Source organism: Panthera onca, chromosome E3, assembly GCF_046562875.1.
Source record: "Panthera onca isolate mPanOnc1 chromosome E3, mPanOnc1 haplotype 2, whole genome shotgun sequence".
Taxonomy (NCBI): Eukaryota; Metazoa; Chordata; class Mammalia; order Carnivora; family Felidae; genus Panthera; species Panthera onca.
In genome coordinates, this window is record NC_138354.1 from 41566858 (window position 1) to 41588445 (window position 21588).

The window sequence follows — 21588 nt, forward strand, 5'->3', positions numbered from 1 at the left end:
AACCGGGGGCACAGAAGGCAAACGGCACGGATGCGTGCCGTCCTGACAGTCAGCGTCCCCGGCAGGGTGGAGGGCTGACTGTGGCCGTGTGGCGGTGCCGGGCGGGCCGGTGGCCAGGGTCCGTCAGTCCCGCTTGTCCCCTTTCTGCCTCCAGGGGTAGATGAGCTCCCCGAAGAAAAGCTTGCGGCACAGGGAGCCCCAGGAGTGGGTGGGGTGGCAGCCACAGCTGGGGAGGCGGTAGGTGCGTATCACGTGACTGAAGGGCAGGGGGTTTATCTGAAAGCACAAGGGCGGTGGTCAGCCAGCACACAGCCCCCAACGCACCGGGCTGTCGATCGTGCCCGTGTCGGAGCCGGCGCTGCCCAGTCATGCCCTCTCTGCAGCACCCAGGGGTAGCATGAGCAGCTCAAAAGGGAACACTCTGGCCGAGACGGGCATGCCCTCCTCGAGATAGGCTTCGGGGAGGGGAGGTGGGCCAGACTGGAGGGGTACAGACCCCTCTACTGAAGGACTTACCTCGCAGGAGCCTCGCAAGTGGTCTGGGAACACACCCCCCATCCCGAGAAAACCACACAGGCTGGCTGCCTCAGTATCTGACTGTCCCTGAGATATGGCCCTCAGGCCAACCACCCCACCCCCCAGCAGCCAGTAGCCACCCACCTACTCCCTCCCACAGGCCAAAGGGGCTGTTTCCGAGAAAAGAGCCCAAGAGAAAAGGCCTGTGTGTCCCGAGGCCTTCACCAAGTCTGTCCTTGTCCACCTGGAATGAGAGCCCGTGGGACCCAGGGCAGGAAACAAGGGTGCAAGGCCCAGCAGGCAGGAGCCCTGGGTGGCTGAAAGCACAAGGGATCCCATCCAGGGTCCTGCCGAAGGAGGGTCCAGGCAGAGGGGGTCACAGTGCCCAGATGTCTCGGAGGTGAGGGAGCCTCCCCTTGGGCCCCACCCATCAACTCTGCTGCACCCTGCAGCCCTATGCCCAGGGAAGCACAGAGGGATGAGATCCCAGCTGCCCCTGAATCTGGGCAACACCACAGCAGGTGGGTGCCAGGTTAGTCCACTGGCAGCGGCGTGAGGGGTGCGCAGAGGCCTCACCTGCATCAAGAGGCGGAGGGGCCTATCAGCCTCATGCTCCAGGACTCGGAACTTCACACCGGCTGCAGGAAGGGCAAGGCGGCTGTGAGGGAGGGCGGAGCCCCCCAGCCCCACCCAAGGCCCACAGCACAGGCGGGTGGGTGCGGGCAGAGGGCCCTGAACCTCCGGTGGCACTCAGAAGGCTGAGGACGGCCCCGGTGGCGCCACAGGCTCACCCGCCCCCAGCCCAGCCCCAACCTTCCCGTCTGTCTCTGGGCTGGCTGCCTGGCCGGAATCAAAGCCTCCACAGAACTTCACCGAAAGGCAGAAGCTGCGTGTCTGGGAGCCAGGGAAGAGTCAGCTGGGCATCGGGGGCACGGGCTGTACTGCTTTCCAAACGGGATGCAGGCTGGGCTGGGCTGTCCCACAGGATGGACAGGGTGCTTGCTGGGTCGTGGCCACCCTCCTGGCATCTAAAGGTCTTCTAAATTCTGTGTGCGTGGCCGACTTGGGAACCCACCGTGCCCCTGGCCTACAGTGTGGGCTCCCAAGCCTGGGAATTCCCAAGGCAGAAAGTTCTTAAAAAGAGAAGCAGGAGCTAATTATCAATTGATGAAGAGGCCCCAAGGCAAACTCAGTGAAAAGGAGAGAAAGCAGCAGCATCTGTGGGTTTTTATGTGAAGTTAAAACAACTCGGCTCCGGCCACGAGCTGTGGGCTGGGGGAGGGAGACCCTGGGTCTCGGGCTCTTCACCAGCCTGGTCCTGGCAACAAAGTATGGGCAGAGGCTGGAGCCCCTGGCATGGGCCACCTGGGGGCCTGCAGGGGAAGTGGTCTGGAAAGGGAACTCAAGGATACCCAGTAGGCAGATGTTAGGCCCAAAGCCCACGGAACATGCAGGTTCAAGTCCTCTGGCCCTCAACGGGCTGGAAGAGGCTGCTTGAGCTTGGTGTGGGGGCTGAGCTGCAAACCGGACACAGGGCCAGGTTTGCCCTCCCCGTGTTCCCTGACGTGCGCAAAGCCCCTGAACGGGACTGGCCAACTCACGATGCTGTGACCGGTTTGGTCTGCCTCCCTGGGCCTGCCGTGGGGACAGCCTCCCCTCAGGGGCATCTGGCCAACCTAGTGGTTGGTGTCATCATGAAAACAGGGGCAGCCAGCTGCAGGGGGCACAGCCAGGAGCAGCTGGGACGGTGGGTACTGTCCCGGTGGGCAGTGGTCTGTGGGGTGGGGCGAGGCTCCTATCTCACAGATCTGGCCAGCCCAGCAGTCTCCGCCCTGGCCTGTCCTCTCCGAGGCTGAAGGGCATGAGCAGGCACACACAGTCACACGCAAGCACACGGGGACACTTTTCTGAGCCACGTTCAGGTGCCACCTACACTACTACACACAGACCTCAGGGCAAATCTCACACTCGTCGCAGGAAAGGGTGAGAAAGAGGAAAGGTCGCCTCTGCAGCCTCTAAACCCGAGGGCGAGGTGGGTCTCCCTCCAGCTCACTGCAGGCAGCCGGCCCGGTGGACACCGGGGGTCTCTGCCCTCCCCCACCAGCCGCCCCCATGCCCCACACTACTGCTTCCAGAAGCACACGGACCCACCTGCAAGCCTGTAAGGCCGGCAGAGCCGGAGGCCGAGGGAGTACAGCGGCAGGGAGTTGATGAGGTCCACAAGCACATGGATCAGGCCCTGCACGGCCACCACCAGGAGCCGGAGCTACAGCACAGACAGCGCTCAGAGCCACGCCGCACGCCCAGGAGCAGAGCAGCCGGGAGGGTCCCGGGGCACGACCAAGGGCGACCAGGAGCTCGGAACCCCCGGGGAGGGCGCGGTTCCCACCCCAATCCTAAGGCCCAGGTATGAGGAGGCAGGGGGCCGCGAGCGGGAGTGGCTGAGCCCAGGGAAACACGCCACCAGCCCCTCCCCTCGGCGTGGGCCACCGGGTGCCATGCCCCTGAGTCCTGCGCCCAGCCGCTTGTCCCCCGAGGGTAGGGCCCACCACACAGTGTCCCGAGAGCACAGGAGAGCCACACCCTGCATGGACTTCGGGGACAGACGGCAGGCAGAGCACACACTCATCACCCCAAGCACTGTGGGCGAGGCCCATGGGCCGGCTCGGCCAGGTGCCGTGGCCAAGGCCCTCCCAGGCCGCGAGCCCCTCGGCTCACCAGGGTGAACACCAGGTAGTACAGGGCCGTGGTGGGCAGGAGGAAGAGCAGGATGGTGAAGAGCAAGGTCCCGATGAACAGCTGCAGGGAGAAAGGACACCACCGTCGGCATCAGCAAGAGCCCCACGCCGGGAACAGCCCCGTCCCCACCAGACCCATCCGGTAACCGAGCGGAAAAGGGACGCCTGCCGCCGGGACACTCTGGCTTCCTGAGACAAGTCAGGAAAAGCTGCTCAGGACAGCTTTCTCCGGTACTGGGAGGGACGTGTCCGCGTGCCCTCCAGACTCGGGCGGACAGAACCAGCCAGCAGGACATGAGCACGCACACCAGAAGCGGGCGGGTTGTGAATTTGGGGCAGCAAAAGTAGGCCTTGGAGGGCAGCACGCAGGGTCCATGTGCCAGGTCTAAGCTACGGGAACGGCCAGAGGCAGGCCCTGAGCCTGGGTCACCTCCATGCCCTGCCACCCAGCGGCTCCCGGGGGTCCGGCACCCTCCCCAGAGCAGCGTCCACCTCCCGCCTGGGGCAAGGTCCCGTGCTGTCTGAGGCTCCGTATGCACCCTGCCCCTTGCAGGCTCCTCACGTTCCCCAGCGTCCGTGCTGACCCTTGGCAGGTGAGGTGAGCCACGGACAGGAGTGTGGTCACCCCATCAGGGTGCCAAGCGGCTACACTGGCCAAGCCGTTTAGAGGACCGGATGGACTGGAGCTCGGGGGGCAGTCGGCTGTGGGTCCCGCCGGCCGCCTGGAGGGGTGCCCCTCCCCTGCAGTCCTGCCCAGTACCTGGTCCAGGTCATAGGAGCAGGAGTCCACCCGCTGGCGCAGAACATTCCACTTCTTCCCCCGGAACAGACGCCAGAGCGAGGACAGGCCACAGATCTTCAGGCAGTACAGCCTGCGGGAGGGACACGGGCAGCATCAGGGCCAGGGCTCTGGGCCACCCCGGGAGCCCCCCCCGGGCCCGGCAAGCGTCCAGGGTGCTCACGAGCGGGGAGCACACGCCCACCTGGCGCCGTAGACGTAGAAGCAGTAGATGTGGAAGGTGAGGAGAGCGATGATGTCTGACAGGATGGACAGGGCGACCGTCAGGCCCAGGCAGGCCGAGAGGCCCACGTGCCACAGGATGCGCTCGATGAAGGGGGACATGAGGTGGATGTAGCCTGGTGGGATGGGGGACGGTCAGCTATGGGTCCTGGCCCCCCAGTTCCTCACGGACCAGGCGCGCCTGAGGCTGCCAGACTGCTCTCCTTCCTGGCCGTCTCCTGGCTGAGCAGCCGGCCTGGTAGAGCAGGGCTACACGCACGCGCGCACACACGCGCGCACACACACACACACACACACGGCACCGAGAGGGAGGAAAGCAGGGACCAAGGGGATGGGTGGGGCCCCACCCAGCCAGGGCTGTCCCCTGGGCGCACAGGCTTTAGAAGCCGAGTTGGGGGGGTCACTGGGGCCGGGGGGAGCTGCCACTCACTGATCCACAGATGCAGATGGTATAGGAAGAAGCGGCCCAGGACCTGGTCCAGCGCCCGGTTCATCTTCAGCCCAGCAGGGGCTCCCATCAGCCACTGCACGAGATGCTGGAGCTCCTCGGCCACGTGCTGGAGGGATGCAGGAGGGGCACGCGGTCCGTCAGCCGCACCCCACCGCGGCCAGCCCACCTGGGCAGGGATAAGGTAGTCTGGGTGCCTCCCGCCGGGTGTCTCCTAACATGACGGGCACACAAGCTTTCCCGTGCTTGTCTGGCCAGGAAATCCCTCTTCGCAGATGCTCTGGGACCCGCTGAGAGGCACAGCCTACAAGGCTGACAGTCTTCCCCTGGCCCTCTGGACATGGGGGCCCGAATGGCCATCACCCTTTCCCGCGTCCCAACCCTCCCGCCACTGGGCCCACCGGAGCACTCGGCCCCACGTGCCCAGATGAGGGACAGACCCCAGCTCACCGTGAACCTTGCAGGGGGGAGCCCATGGGTCTACAGTGCCCCTCTGCTGAGGACCCCACCCCACCACCTGCTGCTGCAGAGGCCCAGGCCTGCCCTGGGCGGGTGCCCTCAGGTAATCCTGAAGGGTATCGAGCCCATCAGGGGCCCAGGTGCCAGTGAGAAGGCCAGAGAGTTCCCGGGAGAAAAGGATGGATGAGACGTGAGTCATCGACTACAGTGAGCAAGGGCCAGAGACGGCACGGGGACTCTCACAGGCAAGCAAGGAAGCTGACCCGCATCCTGGTTGCCCACGGAGGAAGCCAATGTCCAAGCGCTGTGCCCGTCCCAGAGCACAGGCCTAAGGACCCTCAGCCTTATCAGCAATGCTGAGACCACAGCGGTGACTGCCCCACGGTCACCGACCTGTCACCCCCCTCCTGCCCACTGTGCGGGCCTATGAAAGCCTCAGCCATGTCAGGGGCAGTGAGGAAAGAAACAAAGCATTCTTTATAAATAGAGCTTATCTAATATTTAAAGGATAAGAGCTAGGCGGCAGGAAGGAGCTTTCATTTTTAAATTAAATATTTATATTTCTGCACAATTCTGCAAAAGGGAGATCTAAGATGAGCGGCCAAGAGGCAGAGCATGGACAAGCAAGGTGAAGCGACCAAGCCACCTTCCCAGCCGCCAGGCCCTCCTTGCTCTCTTCCTCTCGGACCAGGTCTCCCAGAGAAGCCATGGGGGCTCCCGGCCTGTGAGGGCTCCTGCCCACAAGCAGGCCCAGAGCACAGCTGCGACTGATGCTGATGGCAGTGGCAGGGGTGGCACGCACAGGGACCACACCAGGGCCAGCAGGCCACTGGCAGAGGCGTGGGGGAGGCCCAAGGGGCCAGAGGGACTGCTCTAAGCAGGGAGACAAGCTCCCCGACAGGAGTGACAGGGCCTGTGGCTCTGAGGAGGCGAGGCAGAGAAGCCGAAGGCTCGGTTCCGGCATAAACGAGCAGCAGGGTAGAAGCTGAGAGGAGGGCCATGGAAGGAGAGGAGGGAGCCCCACGGACAAGCTGGGCCCCCAGCACTCAGCATGGGAACTGCAGAATCAGCAGTGCGAGTGGCCTGACTGCCACAGGGCGTGAGGCCCGAGCCTGACCGCACACAGACAGCCCTGGACACACGCAAGGTTTCCGCGATGCTTTCTGTGCAGAGCGCCCAAGCCAGGAGCTGGGGATGGGACCCGTCTGGGGTCAAGGACAAGGGCTGCTTACGGGCCCCACAGAGGGAAAGGGCAATGGTACTCTGGCCGGCGGATCGGCCTCTGCCGCCCCCAGGAAGGGCCCCACCTCCAACTCTGGGACACACTGGGCTCCCCCAACCAAGTCACCCCTGGGACACGCCAGGCTCCCCCAACCGACTCACATCAGCCACGGGGACGAGCGCCTCTGCCAGGTGGCCGATCCGGTCCTTCCCGTGAAGCCAAGACAGCAGCACAAGACCAAGGGCCACGTCAAGAAGCACAGAGACAAGCACGTTGGCCTTTCTGGAAGGAGGAGCCCCACAGGGTGGGTGGTGAGGGGACCAGCCCGAAGGAGGAGCCCGACGGGAGGGAGTGAGTGGTGAGGGGGTCTTTCTGGAAGGAGGGGTCCGACAGGGCGGGTGGTGAGGGGGCCTTTCTGGAAGGAGGGGTCCGACGGGGCGGGCGGTGAGGGGGCTGGGTGTAGAGAAGTGGGCGGGGGGCACGGGTTGGTGGCATGACCAGCAGCTGTGGTGGAGACCCAGCACCTCATCAGCTGGGTGGGGTTCTCGGCCTTCTGGGTGCTGAAGACAAACGTGAGCTGCTCCAGCCGGTGCCTGAGCTGCTGACATGTGGAGAGCTTGCTCCAGATAAAGGACAGGGGCCACAGCTGGAAGACCCTATGAAGGAACCGAGAGGCGGATCTTCAGCTGGGGTTCCCTGGAGGCCAAGGGCCGAGGGCCCCCTTGGCTGGTGCCGTCACCAGGCTCGACGCAAGGCCCTGGAAGTCCCCGAACACCGATGGCCACACTCCCGAACTCGGCAGCACAGGCACACGGCGGGGGGCACAGGCGGGCAGCCCGGTGAGGGCCATGATGCACTCACGGACGTTAACTGGGAACCTGACCTCCTCACAAAGCAGTGACCTGAGGCACACCCGAGGCCAAGCGCCAAGACCTTGCCCCAGGAGTGAGAGAATGTGCTGTCCAGCCACCCAGCGCCTCGCCCCGCTGGACGGGTGACCCTCATCGAGGGTCTCCAGGCTGCCAGGGCTGCCCCACGAGACTGATTTCTCACAAGGCAAAGGAAGCACTGAGATGCTTCTGCAGACAGTGGGACGTTGAGGGGAGACGTTTGTGAGCAAAGTGCCCTGTCGGAACTCGGCTACACTGAAGAGTCTCCGCTTCGAACCTGAGTCCCTGCTGCCGCCAGCAGGAGCCTGAAGGGCGCGGAGCCGCCAACGAGCCGAGTGCCGGGCCCTCGGGAGGAAGGAGGAGGTCTTTGAGCCAACTCCAGGAGCCAGACGTGCTCAGCACACCCCTCCTGAACTCCAGTCAGCTGGAAGGCGGCCTCTCACTGTCTGCACAAGAGACCCCCTCCTGCACAGCTGTTTCCCCGAGGCTCATACCAGCCGTGGGCGGCCAGGGCACCGCCAGCACCCCTGGGGCTGCCCAAGGGGAAGAAGGGGCTGCCCTTCTGCACAGTAACAGCTCTGCCTCGCATGACTGTCCCTGTGCTCTAACCCGATGGGCTAATCAGGATTCGGGGCACATGAGCCACTGTTAACCTTTCTTGAGTCCTCTGAAAGCTGATAAAAGCTAAGGACCGTCTCTCCCCAAAACCGTACTTTGGCTGACACACACTTTCCTGTCATTCGTTCCAGGGAGTAGTGAAGATCCGAAACCCGCCCTTCGTGTCCAGATCCCCTGCAGCCCTCAACCCGAGGTGCTGTCCACACACGGCTGCCAAGGGCTCTCTGCCAGCACAGGCGAGAGCACTCCACAGCCCTCAGTGAGGAGGTGAAGCCAGTCCCCAGACCCGACAGCCAGAACCCCAGGACCTAGGTGGGCGGCGCCATGAGGGAGCCAGCTTCTCACAGGGGGAGGGGTGCCAGCATTCCCCAGGGCCCTCAAGGACTTTTATAAATCCCTCAGTCAGGCCTGCAGCCAGGAGTAGCCCAGGCCACTGTGGAGAAGAGCCAAGGCTAGGGACCACCATCCCAGACACACGGCCACCAGCGAGCGGGCCCCAGCCCTTCCAGGGCCAGGCAAGTGGGTGGGACCCGAAGGCCTCCAGGACAAACAAGTCCTAGGCACCAGGCAGGGCAAACACCAGCCCTCGGGTGGCAACCACCTGGGCCTGCTCATGGCCTGATTGCCCGTGTAGGGGACCGAACCACCTGAAGTCCACTCTGGCCCCTGACCCAGCGGGGTCCCATGCAGCCAGACGCTGCCGAGGAGGCATGCTCTACCCAGGGAGCAAGGGGCACGGACAGCAACCAGCACTCAGGCAGCCTCAGACATACCCAGAGAGGGCTGGGCTACGGCTCAGGGGCCGGACTTCCTCCCGCCCCGGCCCCAGGGGCACTTACCGGCAGGCGCTGGCGGCTGAGACAAGTGACAGCAGGCCGCCCAGCAGCAGGCAGATGGGCCCCGAGGCCCGCTTCGCCAGCTCCGCGAGGATGCTGGCCTCCACGCCCTCCGACTGCCAGTGGCTCAACCGCACGGGGCCCTCGTCGAACCGGTCACTTCGGAAGAGCTCCTCACTGCGGGCCACCGTGTCAAAGACAGCAGCCAAGCCCCCAGCACCGGCCATGGCATCGCCAGCCTGGTGGTCAGGCAGGGCCACGGGCGGGTGCAGCTGGGACAGCAGCACCTTGCGCTGGTCATAGAAGACAAGCATGACCTGGTCCTCGCCAGGGGCACCGGGGCAGGTAGGTGCCTGCCGGCGGGTGGCCTTGCAGCTCCAGAACTTGCTGCCCCTCTCCCGGCACAGCTGGAGCCAGGGCTCATGGGAGAAGATGGCGCCCAGGCCCTCCAGGAAGTGGCCCAGGCTCTCCTCGGCATCCTGCCGGCGGTGGCACCAGGTGCCCAGCACGGCCACCCCCACCTGGCTGGCCTGCTGCACCCGAGCCAGGAGCTCCTTCACCTGGATGGGGATGAAGGGAAAGTGCACCACAGCCAGGACCACAGCGCTGGTCTGCTCCGGGACCCACCGTCCCACCAGCAGGCCGCTGTCGGCCGAGGCGCAGCACGTGGGGAAGAAGGCCTTGAGCACCATGCCGGGCACGCTGGAAGAGAGGGGAGAGACCCTGCTCAGGGCCGCCGCCGCCCCACGACGGCCCTGACGGACATGCACACACGGCCGCGGGGCCGCGTCGACCCCAGCTGCCCATCTCGCGTGGGTACCGCCCCCACCCCCACCCCAGGCCAGGCAACGCTTTCCCCCCTTTCAGAGACAAGCAGGCCGAAAGGGGGCGAGGCTACGTGACCCCGGTACCACTCACAAGGGTGTGCAGGGCTGAACGTGAAGGTCTACTTCTTGTTTTTAAGGAAAGTGATGAGAGTATTTTACGTGTAGCACGTGGAAAAACGCACGATCTCATTAACAATGAAAGATACAAATGAAAATCTGACGAACCTTGATTTACTCACTAAGCCAGCGAGACTAAAGATGAAAATTTAAACAGATTCCTGCTGGGCCGAGGGAAACCACATGCTGGCGGCTGTGGGCACAGGACGGGAGCCCCAGAATATACCAGAGGAGCCTTGCTGCTCTTGTGGGGCTCTGGCCACTCCTCTGACTCTCCCCCCACCGCCTACGGCTGTGCCTGTCAGTCGCATCGGGGCTGGGTTCCTGGTGGGGGGACTGTTCCCTCTGGTCACAGTTGAGCTAGGCAGCTGTCTAGACATGGGGACCCTGGAGAATGGCAGGCTCCCCATTGTTTTCTGTCTAGCTGGGGGGCACCAGTCTTCATGGCCTCTCACAACCTTCACACGGCCCCAAGTGGCTGCGACCCCTGAATTCTGGGAGACCCCAAGCCTTGCCCTGCCCAGAGGTAACTTGACCAGGGATGTGGGTCTCTCAGCAAAGCCCCTCCCAGATAAGACCGGGCGGGCTGCAGGCCCTCACCCAGCAGAGCACTGAGGGCTTCACCTTGGAGCACGCTCGTTCTCAGACACTGACTTCCCCAACCTTGGCAGCATGAGCGGCATAACAGCCGCCCTGGGCTAAGACCCCCAAGCTGGAGCCTACACCTGAGGGAGGCACACAGGTCTGGGACTAAGCCCACTGTTCCCCAGGTCCTTGGGGACATAGGTGTTGGGATGGCAGGACATTTCATCCTCCTCCTATCTGTCGGGGGGCTCTGGGAAAGGCCTTCGGCAGACACAAAGGCCCAGGGCTCAAGAGATCAATGGTATGGCTGCTTTCCTCCCTTGCAGGGGCCCAGACCGGGGCTGGAAGGTAGAGGCCTCTTCCAGCCGGTTGTAAAGGGGGCTTCCCACAGCTGTGGGTTCCAGCTGAAGAGGGTCCTTCCGGGCAGAGCAGCAGGACTCCCAAACGCCCCCTCCTCACCAAGCGACCGGAGAGGGCAGCCAGCAGCAAGTGCAGGCAGGGGACGGCCTGGAGCAGCCGGGGCCAAATCCCTGCGGCCACTATCAAAGGCTTCGAGGCCAACTTATCTTCCTGACCCTCCTGACAGGGGCCACTGTGAGACCGGGGAGGAACCCGGCAGCTCTGGTTTGGTGACCAGAAGGGGGACCAGACATCCCACCCTAGGCCTCTCAGTGCCAGCCCACTGAGATACACCAGCTTGGCCGAACGACACCATCATGCCCTCCTTGGGGACCCCTTTCACAGGACCTAAGGAAAACTACGCATGGCTACTGCCGGAAAAGAACAACGATCGGCCCAACAGCGAACAGATGCTCTGGAGGAAAAGCTGCATCTGTTGAAACAAAGGTGTTTTCACTTCGGGAAACTTCACTGAGTTGTGCACAAACGGTGAGTGTGTTTTCTTTGTGTGCGTTACGCTTCATCTACAAAGTTTGCCTAAGAAGGAAGAAAAGGCTCCTCGTGTGGAAGGACGGAGAGCAGAGGGCAGAAGCTGGTGTTCTTATCCATGGGGCAGAGAGAGAGAACTCTTCACACATCACGGGGCGAATCCTCACCCGCACCCCCACCTCAGCCTCTGGGAGGGATGAACACAGAGAAGTCTACTCAGATCAGACATCCAGACAAAGAAGAAAGAGCAGGCAATCGATAGCAGAGGTGCAAAGGGAGGAGGGCAGTAACTTGGGCAAAGCGCTGCTCTTTCAAGACGGGAATACAAAGCCAGGGCGCGTGCCCAGGGCGGCCTCGTGTTCACAATGCCAGCGAGTTCCCTTCCCGATCTGTCCGGTGACAGGTCTCGGGGGGCTGGGACAGCCCTGCTCCCACAAGGTCTCCCTGACAGGGTGGAAGCCTACTGCCTTCTCTCCTGGGCACCAGCGGCCACTGGGGAAAAGCGCAGACGGGACTGGCCAGGGACAGCTCGCTGGCTGGAGCCGTCCTCTGACAAGCCTCCCCACCGCTGCTCCTCCATAATCCGGGAACATTCACTTTTACTCCGTGTAGTTTGTGCTTAAAAAACCAACAACCATGCATTTGTTTTTCTTGCATGGGGTACACACTGCTTTCTACCCCTCATTACAGAAGAACTCAATCTACGATTCTGGTTTTGGGTTTATTTTTTTTTTTTAAGTAAGCTCTAAGCCCAACGTGGGGCTTGAACTGCCTCCCCCCGCCCCCCCGCCCCCCACAACAACAAGTCGCCTGCCCTACCGAATGAGCCACCAGGCGCCGCCTTCCCGCAGTCAGGGACGCCTGGAGGTGCCGAGGCCCGCTCGCTGACCCTGAATGCCCTTCCGGAGGGTCCAGGGCCGGGGCCGCCCGCGGTGAGCGTGCTGAGCCAAGGCTCCCCGCGAAGGGGGCCCACGCGGCCCCGCCGCCGCCCCTCCCGGGCCCCACTCTACGGATGAGGAAACAGAGGCTCCAGCGGCGACAGGCCCGCGCCGGCCGGGCGGGGGCTGGGGGTAGCCACCGGGGCCCCTTCCGCCGCCTCGCCCGCGCCCCGCGCCCGGTCCCGCGGCGCCCGGGGAGTCGGGGCCCACAGCCCCGGGGGGAGGGGCGGCGCCCCAAGGTCACACCGCACGGCCCCCCCTCCTCCCCCCGCCGAACGCTCACCGGCTGTTCCCCGGGGCCGCGCTCTCAGGCGGCGGAGTCGGCATGGGGTCGGGGACCGCGTCGGGCCGGCCCGAGCGGACGACAGCGCTCGCGGCCCCCGGCCCCCAGCCCCGCCGCGGCCGTGCCGCGGGACACGAGCCCCATTTCCGCCGGCTCCCAGCGTTGCCGCGCGACGGTCCGGCCCCCAAAGGCGCCCGAGCTGCCCGCCGGCCCCGCCCGAGCGTTCCGCGCACGCAACGTTCCAGTCCCGGGAGTCGGAGGCAGGCTTGTGCGGCGTCCTTGTCCCCTTCATGCGGCATCCTCGCTCCCGCCAAGGCATTCATGTCCCCTCCCCAGCTCTTGTACCCCATCCGGTCTACCCGCAGTGTCCCCAACACCACTGCCTTCCCGTCCCCCAACTTCTCACAGCTGCCAAACCTCCCCCATCCCCCATTTTCTCATCTGAGGGACCCAGCGGACCTGGCTTTTGAGGGTCCCCAACCTCACTGGGCCACCACCCTCCCATGGTGAAAAGCAACCCCCAAGCCCTGCATGGGGTTGCGAAAGGAGCTGCCTCCCCAGCCCCAGGCTGGCCCCTCCAAAGGGGTCTCTGCAAAGGGGCGCCCCCATGTTCCCCCAGGGCCAAGTGGGCTAGGAAGGCTGCGGCCATCTGGTTTGATTGTCAGAGGTGTCCCTGGCCCCTCCTGCCCCAGGGAACAATACCACCAACACCAGCAGCAACAAATTACATTTACTGAGCACTTACTGCACACGCTTCCTTACACTGACCACATAACCCTGCCACTCACAGGGGCTGGTACATACGAAAGGGACCTTGTCAGAGGGATTGTCCTGGTGACAGACTGGACCAGGCACTGTCCCCTCCCAATGAGCCCCCTCACTGGAACTGGGAGCCTGGCCGGGCCCCAGATTCAGAGGAAGCCCTCATCTCCCATCCCTTTGGGGCCTCATTTGCTCATTGTGCTCAAGTAACATGAGTCTCTCCTCATAGGAAGGCTCTCCTGGCTTGACCACGGTCTGGAACCTTCCCAGCGCACCCCACCCATGAGTTTGGAGCGCTTGCAGAGGAGAAAGTGAAGGTTCAGCCTGAGACATAGTCTTACATGGGAGCAGGAGACCAGGGGTATGGAGGCTCCCAGCCCAGCCACGTGCCACCCCTAGGCGCCTCAGGGGTGGTCCTTCCTCTGCTTTCCCTTACCTCAGTTAGGCCCAGAGAAGCTGCGAGAGGCTTGGCGTCTGGGGTGCCTCTGAGGACGGGGGACAGTGAGAGGCCACACCCCTGCCAGCCCAGCCCAGCCCAGCAGAACCCTCCCCGCCTGCTTCTGTCTGATTAGGACCCTGGGGCGCCCAGCCCGACACACCAATCATCTCCAGGCTTCAGCTGCTGGCCTCAAAGCTCAGGCCTCCAGGGCCCTGAGCCAGAAGGACCAGGGCCTGAGTGGCCATGGGGGCAGTGAGTTGGGGGGCCCACTAAACTGGGGTGTGGAGAGGACCCAAACTTGGAGGCTGTGCACCTGGTAGGGGAGGCCGAGAGGTGGTTGGTTTGTGGCAAGTCTGAATCCTCTCCAAGAGGAGGACGGGGCCAGCCCAGAGCCTGGCACAACAGGTGCTTAGCAACTGTCAGCCATTATATCGGGTCAGAAAGGCACGGCCGGCAGCCCTGGAGGACCCCACCAACCCTGAATGTCCCTCCCGTAGTGGTCCAGGGCCCCGGGGGCTGGGCCCACATGCAGCGAGGTGCTGCTCCCATCTGAGTCCCCGGGTCAGGCTGGCTCTGAGTGGTACTGGTACACCTTGATGCAGCTGTCCCCTGCGTCTGCCACCACGAGCTGGCCCTGAGGGGCACAGGCCACACCCAGGGGCCGCCCCAGCCCCTCAGACACCAGGCAGACAGGCTCCCTGGCCCGAGGAAAGAGGGTCACGCGGCGCCCTTGCTCATCTGCCACAACGACACTGCCCTCCACATCGGTGCACACGCCTGCTGGGTTCCCAAAAGCGTGCCCTTTCAGAACTCCCAGGGAGCCCAGGGGCTGGCAGGCACTGCCGAACAGCCACACATCCCCAAACTCTTCGCTCACAGCGAGGCCCCCGTCAGGCCCTGGGCCCACCCAGCACGGGCCCTCCAGACCCAGCATGGAGGCTGGGGCCAGTGGCTGCAAGGCAGGGCTCAATGTGAAGCTGTGGACAGCCCCGAGCACATAGTCTGTCACCAGAAGGCGGCCAGCGGCATCCACAGCCAGTCCCCGGGGGGCCTGGTAGGTGCCCACCGTGACCCAGCGGCCCAGGGGGGCTCGGGCGGCATGCTGAAGTGCGTGGACAGCCCCACGGACGAGGTCGCTGACCACCACAAGCCCAGCGGCCGTCACAGCAACGTCCTCCGGCACGAAGGCCCCAGTCCCCGGCAGATGGCAGGGCAGGTGGCAGATGGAGCGTCCCTCGAGGTCCATCACGTGGACGCAGGGTGCGGCCCCAGCCGTCAGGAAGAGCAGGCCATCCGGGGAGCAGTGCAGACCCCGGGGGCCTCCCACAGCCCCTGCCGGCACTGGGATCTGTCCCAGCAGCCGGGGCTGCCGGGAGCGAGTGGGGTCTCCAGGTGGGTCCAGCTTGGGAGCAGCTGGGCGGGGAGGCCCAGGAGGCCAGAGGACAGAGAGGTGGTGGGCAGAGATCACAGTTCGGCCCCTCTGAGCTGAGTTCCTGCAGCGGGGCCGCGCGTGGGGCTGCAAGAGAAATACCCACTGTGGGCCAAGCAGTGGCTACCCCTATTCCCCTGCTCCCTTCCGTGCTGGCGTTCTCCTGTTTTACACAAGAGGAAACTGAGGCATGGGGGTGGGGAGCTGGATTCAAACCCAGTTCCACCAGATCCCGAGTGCTGGCACAGTCCGCAAGCCCAGCAGCCAGCCATGTGTCTGGGTCCCGTTTCACCAGACATGGCCCCTGAGACACAATTCTGGGAGACACAGGCCTGTGAAGGCCCGAATGAGCTCACGGGCCTTGGGAGGTCCTGAGGTGGTGGGGGGGGGGGGAGGGGGGGTGGGGTGTTTCTCAAACTCATCTGCCCAGGGAACCCTGCCTTCCCTCAGGCAGGGAAAATGACTCTTCCTGGGGGCAGCCCAAGGGTCTGCCCATTGTCCCCACAAAGCCCCTGGAAGCTTCCGACCCCTGAAGGATTAGGCAGGGGGCCTTTCCTGGGCCTCTCTGCCTGCTCCCACCCAGAGAGGCTGGGTGGGGGTCTCCTACCTGGGGCTAGTCGCCCTGGGCCCTGCTCCGGCAGCAACAGCCTCTGTTGTTAGAAACTAGAGTCTGAGGGAGGGGCCGCCTTGATGAGCTGGCATGGGCAGGTGGGAGGGGCAGGTGGGACTCTGGCCAAGAACATGTTTGAGCAGTGGCCCAGGAAAGCTCTGTGGAGCCGCCACTCAGCTGCTAAACCCCTAGAGGCGCCCCAGTGCTGCCGCATTCCTGCCTCGGGGACTTTGTACTGGCTTCTGGGACATTCTTCCCGCTGCCCCCACCTGGTCTGGATGCCACTCGCGGTCAGCCCAGCCACCCCCACCCCCCTTCAGGGAGGCCCGCACAGCCCTCCCAAACCCGCCGTAATGTAATTCGTGGGTTTGCTGCTCAGAGGGCACTGAGCGGACATGCGTGTGAGGCAGCCTAGAGCGCTGTCCCCCGGGTACGACTGCAGGGTTAGGACTTCTTCGGGGAAAGGGCTGCACTCGTCCCATGCTGAATGCGACTCTCACCAGAGTCTGGGGTGGGGAACCTCCAGGGTGTTCATCCTGCCCCCCCAAAACCGGCAGGGTTGCGTCCTGTCTCTCTGATCCTGCTTCTACACCTGTGAAACTGGGCTGATGCTCCTAAGTTCAGGTCTGCCTGGGGGGTGATGAGAAATCTGGGTGCAGTAGGCACATGGGGGTGCCAACAGGGTGCCAAGGAGGGGCAGGTCTCCAGATGACTCCCAACTCAGCCCACAGACCCTGCAGCCCATCCAGGAAGCCCCTGGAAGGTGGGGGGGTCAGCCCCTGTCTGTGGCTTGCCGCACTTCCCACCTGGCTGACTCACACCCCAGCTCTGGGCTTGGCCTCTTAATACCCCGAGGTGGGGTGGGCGGCCGATGCTATCTGCTGCCCGGCACAATTAATGGGGCAGCCATAGGTCCTGCTCCGACTGGCCCCAGCCCGGCCGGCCCAGCTTGGGGAACCAGGCACAGGCAGGACCCGTCCTCCCTGGGGCCACTCCTGGGTGGGCACGGAGGTATGGCCAGCTCCCAGGAGAGAAGTGATTAGCTGGGTCCAAGGGTCCCCCCGGGCACCCCTCCCTGTCTTCCCCCTGCCCCCGCCTGTGGGAAAGGCCAAGTGTGGCCGTGCAGGGAGGGAAGCAGTGAACTGTGAAGGCCACCGATGCCTATCGTAGCTGCAGGGGCTGGCGGGGGGCCAGCAAAGGCCACGCTGGGCAAGCAGCCCTGGGCCACAGAATGTGGGTGCACCGTGTAACCACAGAGGGGGCCGCCTCCAGCATGGATCTGACATTAGGGCTGCCCTGCCAGACACGAGGGCTGGAGGCAGGCCCAGGGGTCCCTGTCCACCACCAACGTGCTGAAACACAGGCCTGACTGGCCCCAAGACCATGCACACGGGCCTCCCCACCTCTGCTTGCTTTACCCGCCTTGGATGGAAAGCCACCCCCCCCCCCCATTTGGTTTCCAGACTCTGGCTCTCCCAGGGAGGGCCCAGCCTACAGGAAGCAGGTCAGCGCCTGAAGGTAAATACCCAGCAAGATAGCCCAGGACACTGGCCACCTCAGAAGCCGAGGCCGGGGACATTTCCATGTCAGAGAGTGTCCCAGTGGTGATGCTGGTGAGGCAGGGGAAGAAGGAGGCTCAGACAGGGTGTGTGAAGATGGTTTCTATTTTAACGTCCACGATTGTGATCAGTACGTAGCTATGACCCTCCACTGTCCCTCATGGCCTCACAGACAGGCGACAGCCATGGCAGGTCAGTCCACAGGCATGCTGGACAGGCTCTAGGCCACGCCTCTGGGGCTGGGGCAGGTGGGGGGCCAGGCAGCGGACACGGGGTTGGAGAGGAGTGCCTGTCTGTTAAGAGCAGAGCTAACACAGAAGCTGTGGTCAGACCTCAGCACCAGGGGGGCTCTGAATGCTAGGGACAGCCTCAGGGGGCCAGGAGCCCACAGGCCCACCTCGGGTACCCCAACTGCTACCAGGAATGACAGGGTCCTCCGGGGCCTGAAGGGGGAGGCCCGGAGGTGGGACACTGGAGTCAGCCTCGCACTTGGTGGTATGGCCAGAGAAAGGCTCAGCTGGTGCAGGGCCCAGCATGCTGGGTGGCTCGGGGGCCCCCTGGGCGAGCGTGGGGCCCAGCTCCCGCTGCCCCCAGGGCCCCACAGGCCCCTTGAGCCCCTTGGTGGGCACCCGTTTCACAGAGAGGTCGAGGGGTGCGTCCGGCGGCCGAACAGCCCGCTCCAGGGCCTGGTGGATGGTGAGCAGCTCCTGGCGAATCTTGCCCAGCTGCTCCCGCAGAGGCCGAGGGGCCAGGCCCCCGGCAGGCGCCAACTGCCCCAGGCGCTGCTCCACCCTGGCATAGTCACCCAGGGCCCGGGTGAGGTCCTCACCCACGTGCCCGGGGCCACCCGGCACTAGGTCCAGGGGCTGCTGGGGCAGGAGGGCCATGGGGCCTGGGGGCTCAGGGTTGCTGGGCTCCTTGTCCTCAGGCCAGAGCATCGCGGAGGGGCCAGTCTGCAAGCTAGGGGGTAGAAGCCAGTCAAGAGGCTGCACTGTGCCCCTCAGTGTGCCCAGTCCCTGCCCCACACTCCCCCTGGGTCCCCCCCCAACCCCTTTCAGCCTGGCTGAGGGCCTTGAGACCCCTGAAGGATAGAGAGGCTGGCTCTGTGGCCTTGGTTTCCCCTCTGTCGCCTGAAGCCCACATTCCTGGCAGCTAAGCTCAGAAGGGGGCCCAGCCATCCTGGCCAGCTCGCCTCCCACCGCTCCCAACCCCCATGGCCAGGGACCCCTGACACCTACCTGCTCTGGGAACCAAACTTCACCACGCTACAGGGGGCCCTCAGGGGCTCCAGACTGCTTCCCAGGGGCAGCCTCCTCTTGGGGTCACTCTGGGCAGCCGGCTCCAGCTCCCCCTCCGGCCCTGAGTCCCTAGGGGCTCCTCCTCGGGGCCAGGGCCTGCCCAGCCCAGGCACCGGCACTTTCAGCAGCCCCGGGGCCAGAGCCCCAGGGGGCCCCTTTGGGGCTGCTGGGGGCTTGGCAGGGGCAGCCTTGCCTGCTGGCAGCCCCAGGGTATGCTCCAGGAGCAGGGGGTAGTATAGGCGGGGGACGAGGGCAGGGCGCTCGGGGGCTTGTGGGGAAGGGAAAGTGGAAGCCGGCGGCAGCAGGGGGCTGGCCGAGGCCAGAAAGGGCATGTGGGCCGCAGCGGCCAAGGAGGGTCCCAGGTAGGAGAAGAGACCCGGCCCGAGAGGGCAGTTGACACCCAGCAGGGACACATGGAGGCTCTGGGCCTCGGGGAACTCACTGGGGGCGGGTGGGGGGTAGCAGGGGACCCCGCTCTCAGGGCCCGCTGCAGCCGCGTCTACCACGGCCAGGCCCCCGGGACCCCCTCCCGGCCCCGGCTTCCAGGACTCAGCCAGGAGCCCGCCGAGGCCCACACCCTTCGGAGCATCCCGGGCCGCAGGGGACCCCTCCGCCCCCAGCTTAGGGCCCCCGACGTGGCGGCGCAGGGAGAGGACTGGGGAGGCCGGGTCGGGCGCAGGGGGAGCGTCGGGGGGCCGCACTCCTCCTCCTCCTCCTCCTCCTCCTCCTCCTCCTCCTCCTCCTCCTCCTCCTCGGGGCTGGCCGCCCGCGTCTGTGGGGCCCGAGGGGCGGTCGGGGGTGGGCGCGCGGGGCCGGGGCGCGGCCGGCGGGCGACGGCACGCCCAGTCCGGAGAGTCGAGCAGCAGCGAGAGCGAGTCCTTGCAGAGGCTGTACTTCATGTGGTTGTAGAGGTGCGACTTCTCCAGGCAGGTGAAGGGGCACTGGAAGCACTTGTAGTTGTAGGGCTTGCCCCAGGGCCGCGGGATGTAGTGCGGCTTCTTGGGCTTGCGGGCCCGCGCCCGCGCCCCGGGGCCCAGGCGGCACGAGCCTGCCTCTCGGGACATGACGGCGGCCTGCTAGTGGGCGGGGCCCGGGCCCATGGCCACCTGTGCACGGGGGAGAGGGGCCGTGGTCAGCGCCCCCCTCTGCCCACCTGTGCCCTGCAGCCCTGCCTCCCTGGCCCGCCCCCCTCATCCTCCCGTTCTGCTTCACGCACACGTCTAGGGGCACCAGATGCGGCAGATAAAAACACAAGACACCAGTTAAATCCGGGTAAACGGCAAACACTTTTGTAGCGGAAGTATGTTCTAGCCGATACTTGGAACGTACGCTAAGAACCCCTGCTGTTTATGGGAAATCTGAGGTTAACTAAGCATCCTGTGTCTCATCCCATCCGTGGGCCCAGCTCTCGTCTCCACGCCACCCCCCGCCACGCCCATCAGCCTCCAGCAGGCCCGTTTCGGGCATGATTCTGTCCGCCCCCACCTGGGTCTCCGTCTACCCGTCTACCCGCTGGGCATCTGGTGAGTGACCAGAAGCCAGGCGTGAGGAGGCCCGTTCCTGGGACACCAGCCCTCCTCACTCCCCTCCGGAGGCCTCTGCCGCGCTGGGAAGCCGGAGACGAAAGCTGCCTGGGTGAGAGACCCCGGCAGAAGGCTCCGAGAGTCTCGCCACCACTGAGCCCACGTACGCGTGTTCCGCTCCGGCAGGGTGCCGGGTGCGCAACGCGGGTCTCTGAGGGGGTCGGCCTCATGTGGGGCCGGGCCAGGCTGGGGGGCGTGGACGTCACAGCATGGCCCCCCGGCCCAGCCACCTGCTCAGCCTGGCTCCATCTGGGTGGCTTCAGGCAGGTCAGCGGCCGAGCCTGCAGCGGCCAAGCTCAGCCAAGACCCTCCTCTCCCCACGCCCCACACACTCGCTCGGAAGCCGCTCCACACTCCATCTGGGCCGCCACCTGGGCCATCCGCCGCCCCAGTGCGCGCCTGCGTGGGGCACACGGTGAGTGTGTGCACACCGGCTTCGGGTGTGTGCACACAAGCGTTACCAGGCTCCAGACGAGCCCTTACCCGGCGCCCGGAGGCACAGCCTCTGCACGGCTGGGCCGACTGGGAACGGAGTCAGTCGGCCGCCAAAATGCACGGGGCCTGGGAGCTCACCCACTGCCACACACACACACACACACACACGCACACACACACACTGTGGAGCTCACACACCACTCAGAGTGGGCACAGTGGCTGTGCACATGAAAGCACTCACAGCAGAGCCGGGGTGTGAGTAGACCCTTGGACACACTCAGGCGATTGTGCACACACACACACACACACACACACACACATGCACACACATCTGAGGACACCCACGGTCACGGACACTCTGACAGGTGTGGACACACATACACTCGCCCTTTCCCCCGGGGTTCAGGGATGGCCGGTGGGTTGAGTGGGGCAGGGCTGGGGCAGCCGGGCAGCCACTGGGAACAGGCCATCCTCCTCACCAGCCTTCAGGCTCTGCACTCGGCAGGCAGTCACGTCCGCTGTCCCCAAACAGAGGGTGGGCACCCCCGGTGTGGGTACGGCCAGAGGGGCGGAGAGGGCAGCTCACCCGAAGGAGCCCTTCAGAGGGGGGTCAGCATGGCAACCAGCAGGGTGTGGAGGGTGAGGCAGGCGGACTGAGCCTGGGTGGTCTGCACGGCCACATCTTGGAGGGGAGGGGCTCTGAGAGAAGTGAGAGGGTGGGAGGAGGGAGCTGGGCTCCCCGAGGAGCAGCAGACCCTCGTGGACTTGGTGGTGGGTGCAGAGGTGGGCCCATCCCTGTCCCCTGAACCCTCCCCGAGACACAGATGACAAATGGGCACATGTGCTTGGGAGACAGAGGCGGCTGTGCCAGGGCCATCGATCACCCAGCCCTGGGAGCCACACAGCTGTGCCGCCTGGTGCCGACACCCATCCCACCTCCCCGCCAGGCCCCTGGACTCCGGAGGTGCGGCTCCTCCCGTGCTCCCTCTTCAGATCCGTCCCCTGGGGGTGGGGGACTTGTCCAGGATCTGTCTTGGCAGCTACTGACCCCACGGGGACCCCGGAGGGGACCCTGGCCGCACCCCAC

At 65.0% G+C, this 21588-nt stretch overlaps 3 protein-coding genes across 4 annotated transcripts; all 3 read right to left on the bottom strand.

Moving 5' to 3' along the window:
* Positions 1-12616, bottom strand: PIGQ (phosphatidylinositol glycan anchor biosynthesis class Q). Of its 2 annotated transcripts, none has more exons than XM_060647950.3 (11): positions 12387-12616; positions 8752-9450; positions 6929-7060; positions 6566-6686; positions 4706-4832; positions 4238-4292; positions 4015-4126; positions 3235-3315; positions 2668-2782; positions 1093-1154; positions 1-276 (listed from the first exon to the last, which is right to left on the bottom strand). In XM_060647950.3, the coding sequence occupies exons 1-11, from the start codon at positions 12428-12430 to the stop codon at positions 124-126; spliced, it is 1701 nt and encodes a 566-aa protein (XP_060503933.2). In that variant the 5' UTR covers positions 12431-12616; the 3' UTR covers positions 1-123. The 2 variants fall into 2 exon arrangements, with proteins under 2 accessions (XP_060503933.2, XP_060503932.1); XM_060647949.3 differs by having other exon boundaries at positions 4238-4391; positions 12387-12586.
* Positions 12617-13584: 968 nt separating this feature from the next.
* NHLRC4 (NHL repeat containing 4) lies at positions 13585-15721 on the bottom strand. Its single transcript, XM_060647952.3, has 2 exons — positions 15624-15721; positions 13585-15103 (listed from the first exon to the last, which is right to left on the bottom strand). Exon 2 carries the CDS (start codon positions 14831-14833, stop codon positions 14150-14152), a length of 684 nt encoding a protein of 227 aa, XP_060503935.1. The 5' UTR covers positions 14834-15103; positions 15624-15721; the 3' UTR covers positions 13585-14149.
* A 1534-nt stretch (positions 15722-17255) lies between these two features.
* Positions 17256-19576, bottom strand: PRR35 (proline rich 35). The gene is made up of 2 exons (XM_060647948.3): positions 18424-19576; positions 17256-18145 (listed from the first exon to the last, which is right to left on the bottom strand). Exons 1-2 carry the CDS (start codon positions 19545-19547, stop codon positions 17512-17514), a joined length of 1758 nt encoding a protein of 585 aa, XP_060503931.3. The 5' UTR covers positions 19548-19576; the 3' UTR covers positions 17256-17511.
* Positions 19577-21588: the final 2012 nt, after the last annotated feature.

Coding starts and splice junctions, on each gene's coding strand:
- PRR35 (XM_060647948.3), bottom strand. CDS start 19,547: ATGTCCCGAGAGGCAGGCTCGTGCCGCCTGGGCCCCGGGGCGCGGGCG. Junction 18,146..18,423: donor AAGTTTGGTTCCCAGAGCAG/GTAGGTGTCAGG, acceptor TCTACCCCCTAG/CTTGCAGACTGGCCCCTCCG.
- PIGQ (XM_060647949.3), bottom strand. CDS start 12,430: ATGCCGACTCCGCCGCCTGAGAGCGCGGCCCCGGGGAACAGCCG. Junction 3,316..4,014: donor GCTCCTATGACCTGGACCAG/GTACTGGGCAGG, acceptor TTCTCCCTGCAG/CTGTTCATCGGGACCTTGCT. Junction 1,155..2,667: donor CCGGCCTTACAGGCTTGCAG/GTGGGTCCGTGT, acceptor CCCTTCCTGCAG/CCGGTGTGAAGTTCCGAGTC.
- NHLRC4 (XM_060647952.3), bottom strand. CDS start 14,833: ATGGACCTCGAGGGACGCTCCATCTGCCACCTGCCCTGCCATCTGCCG.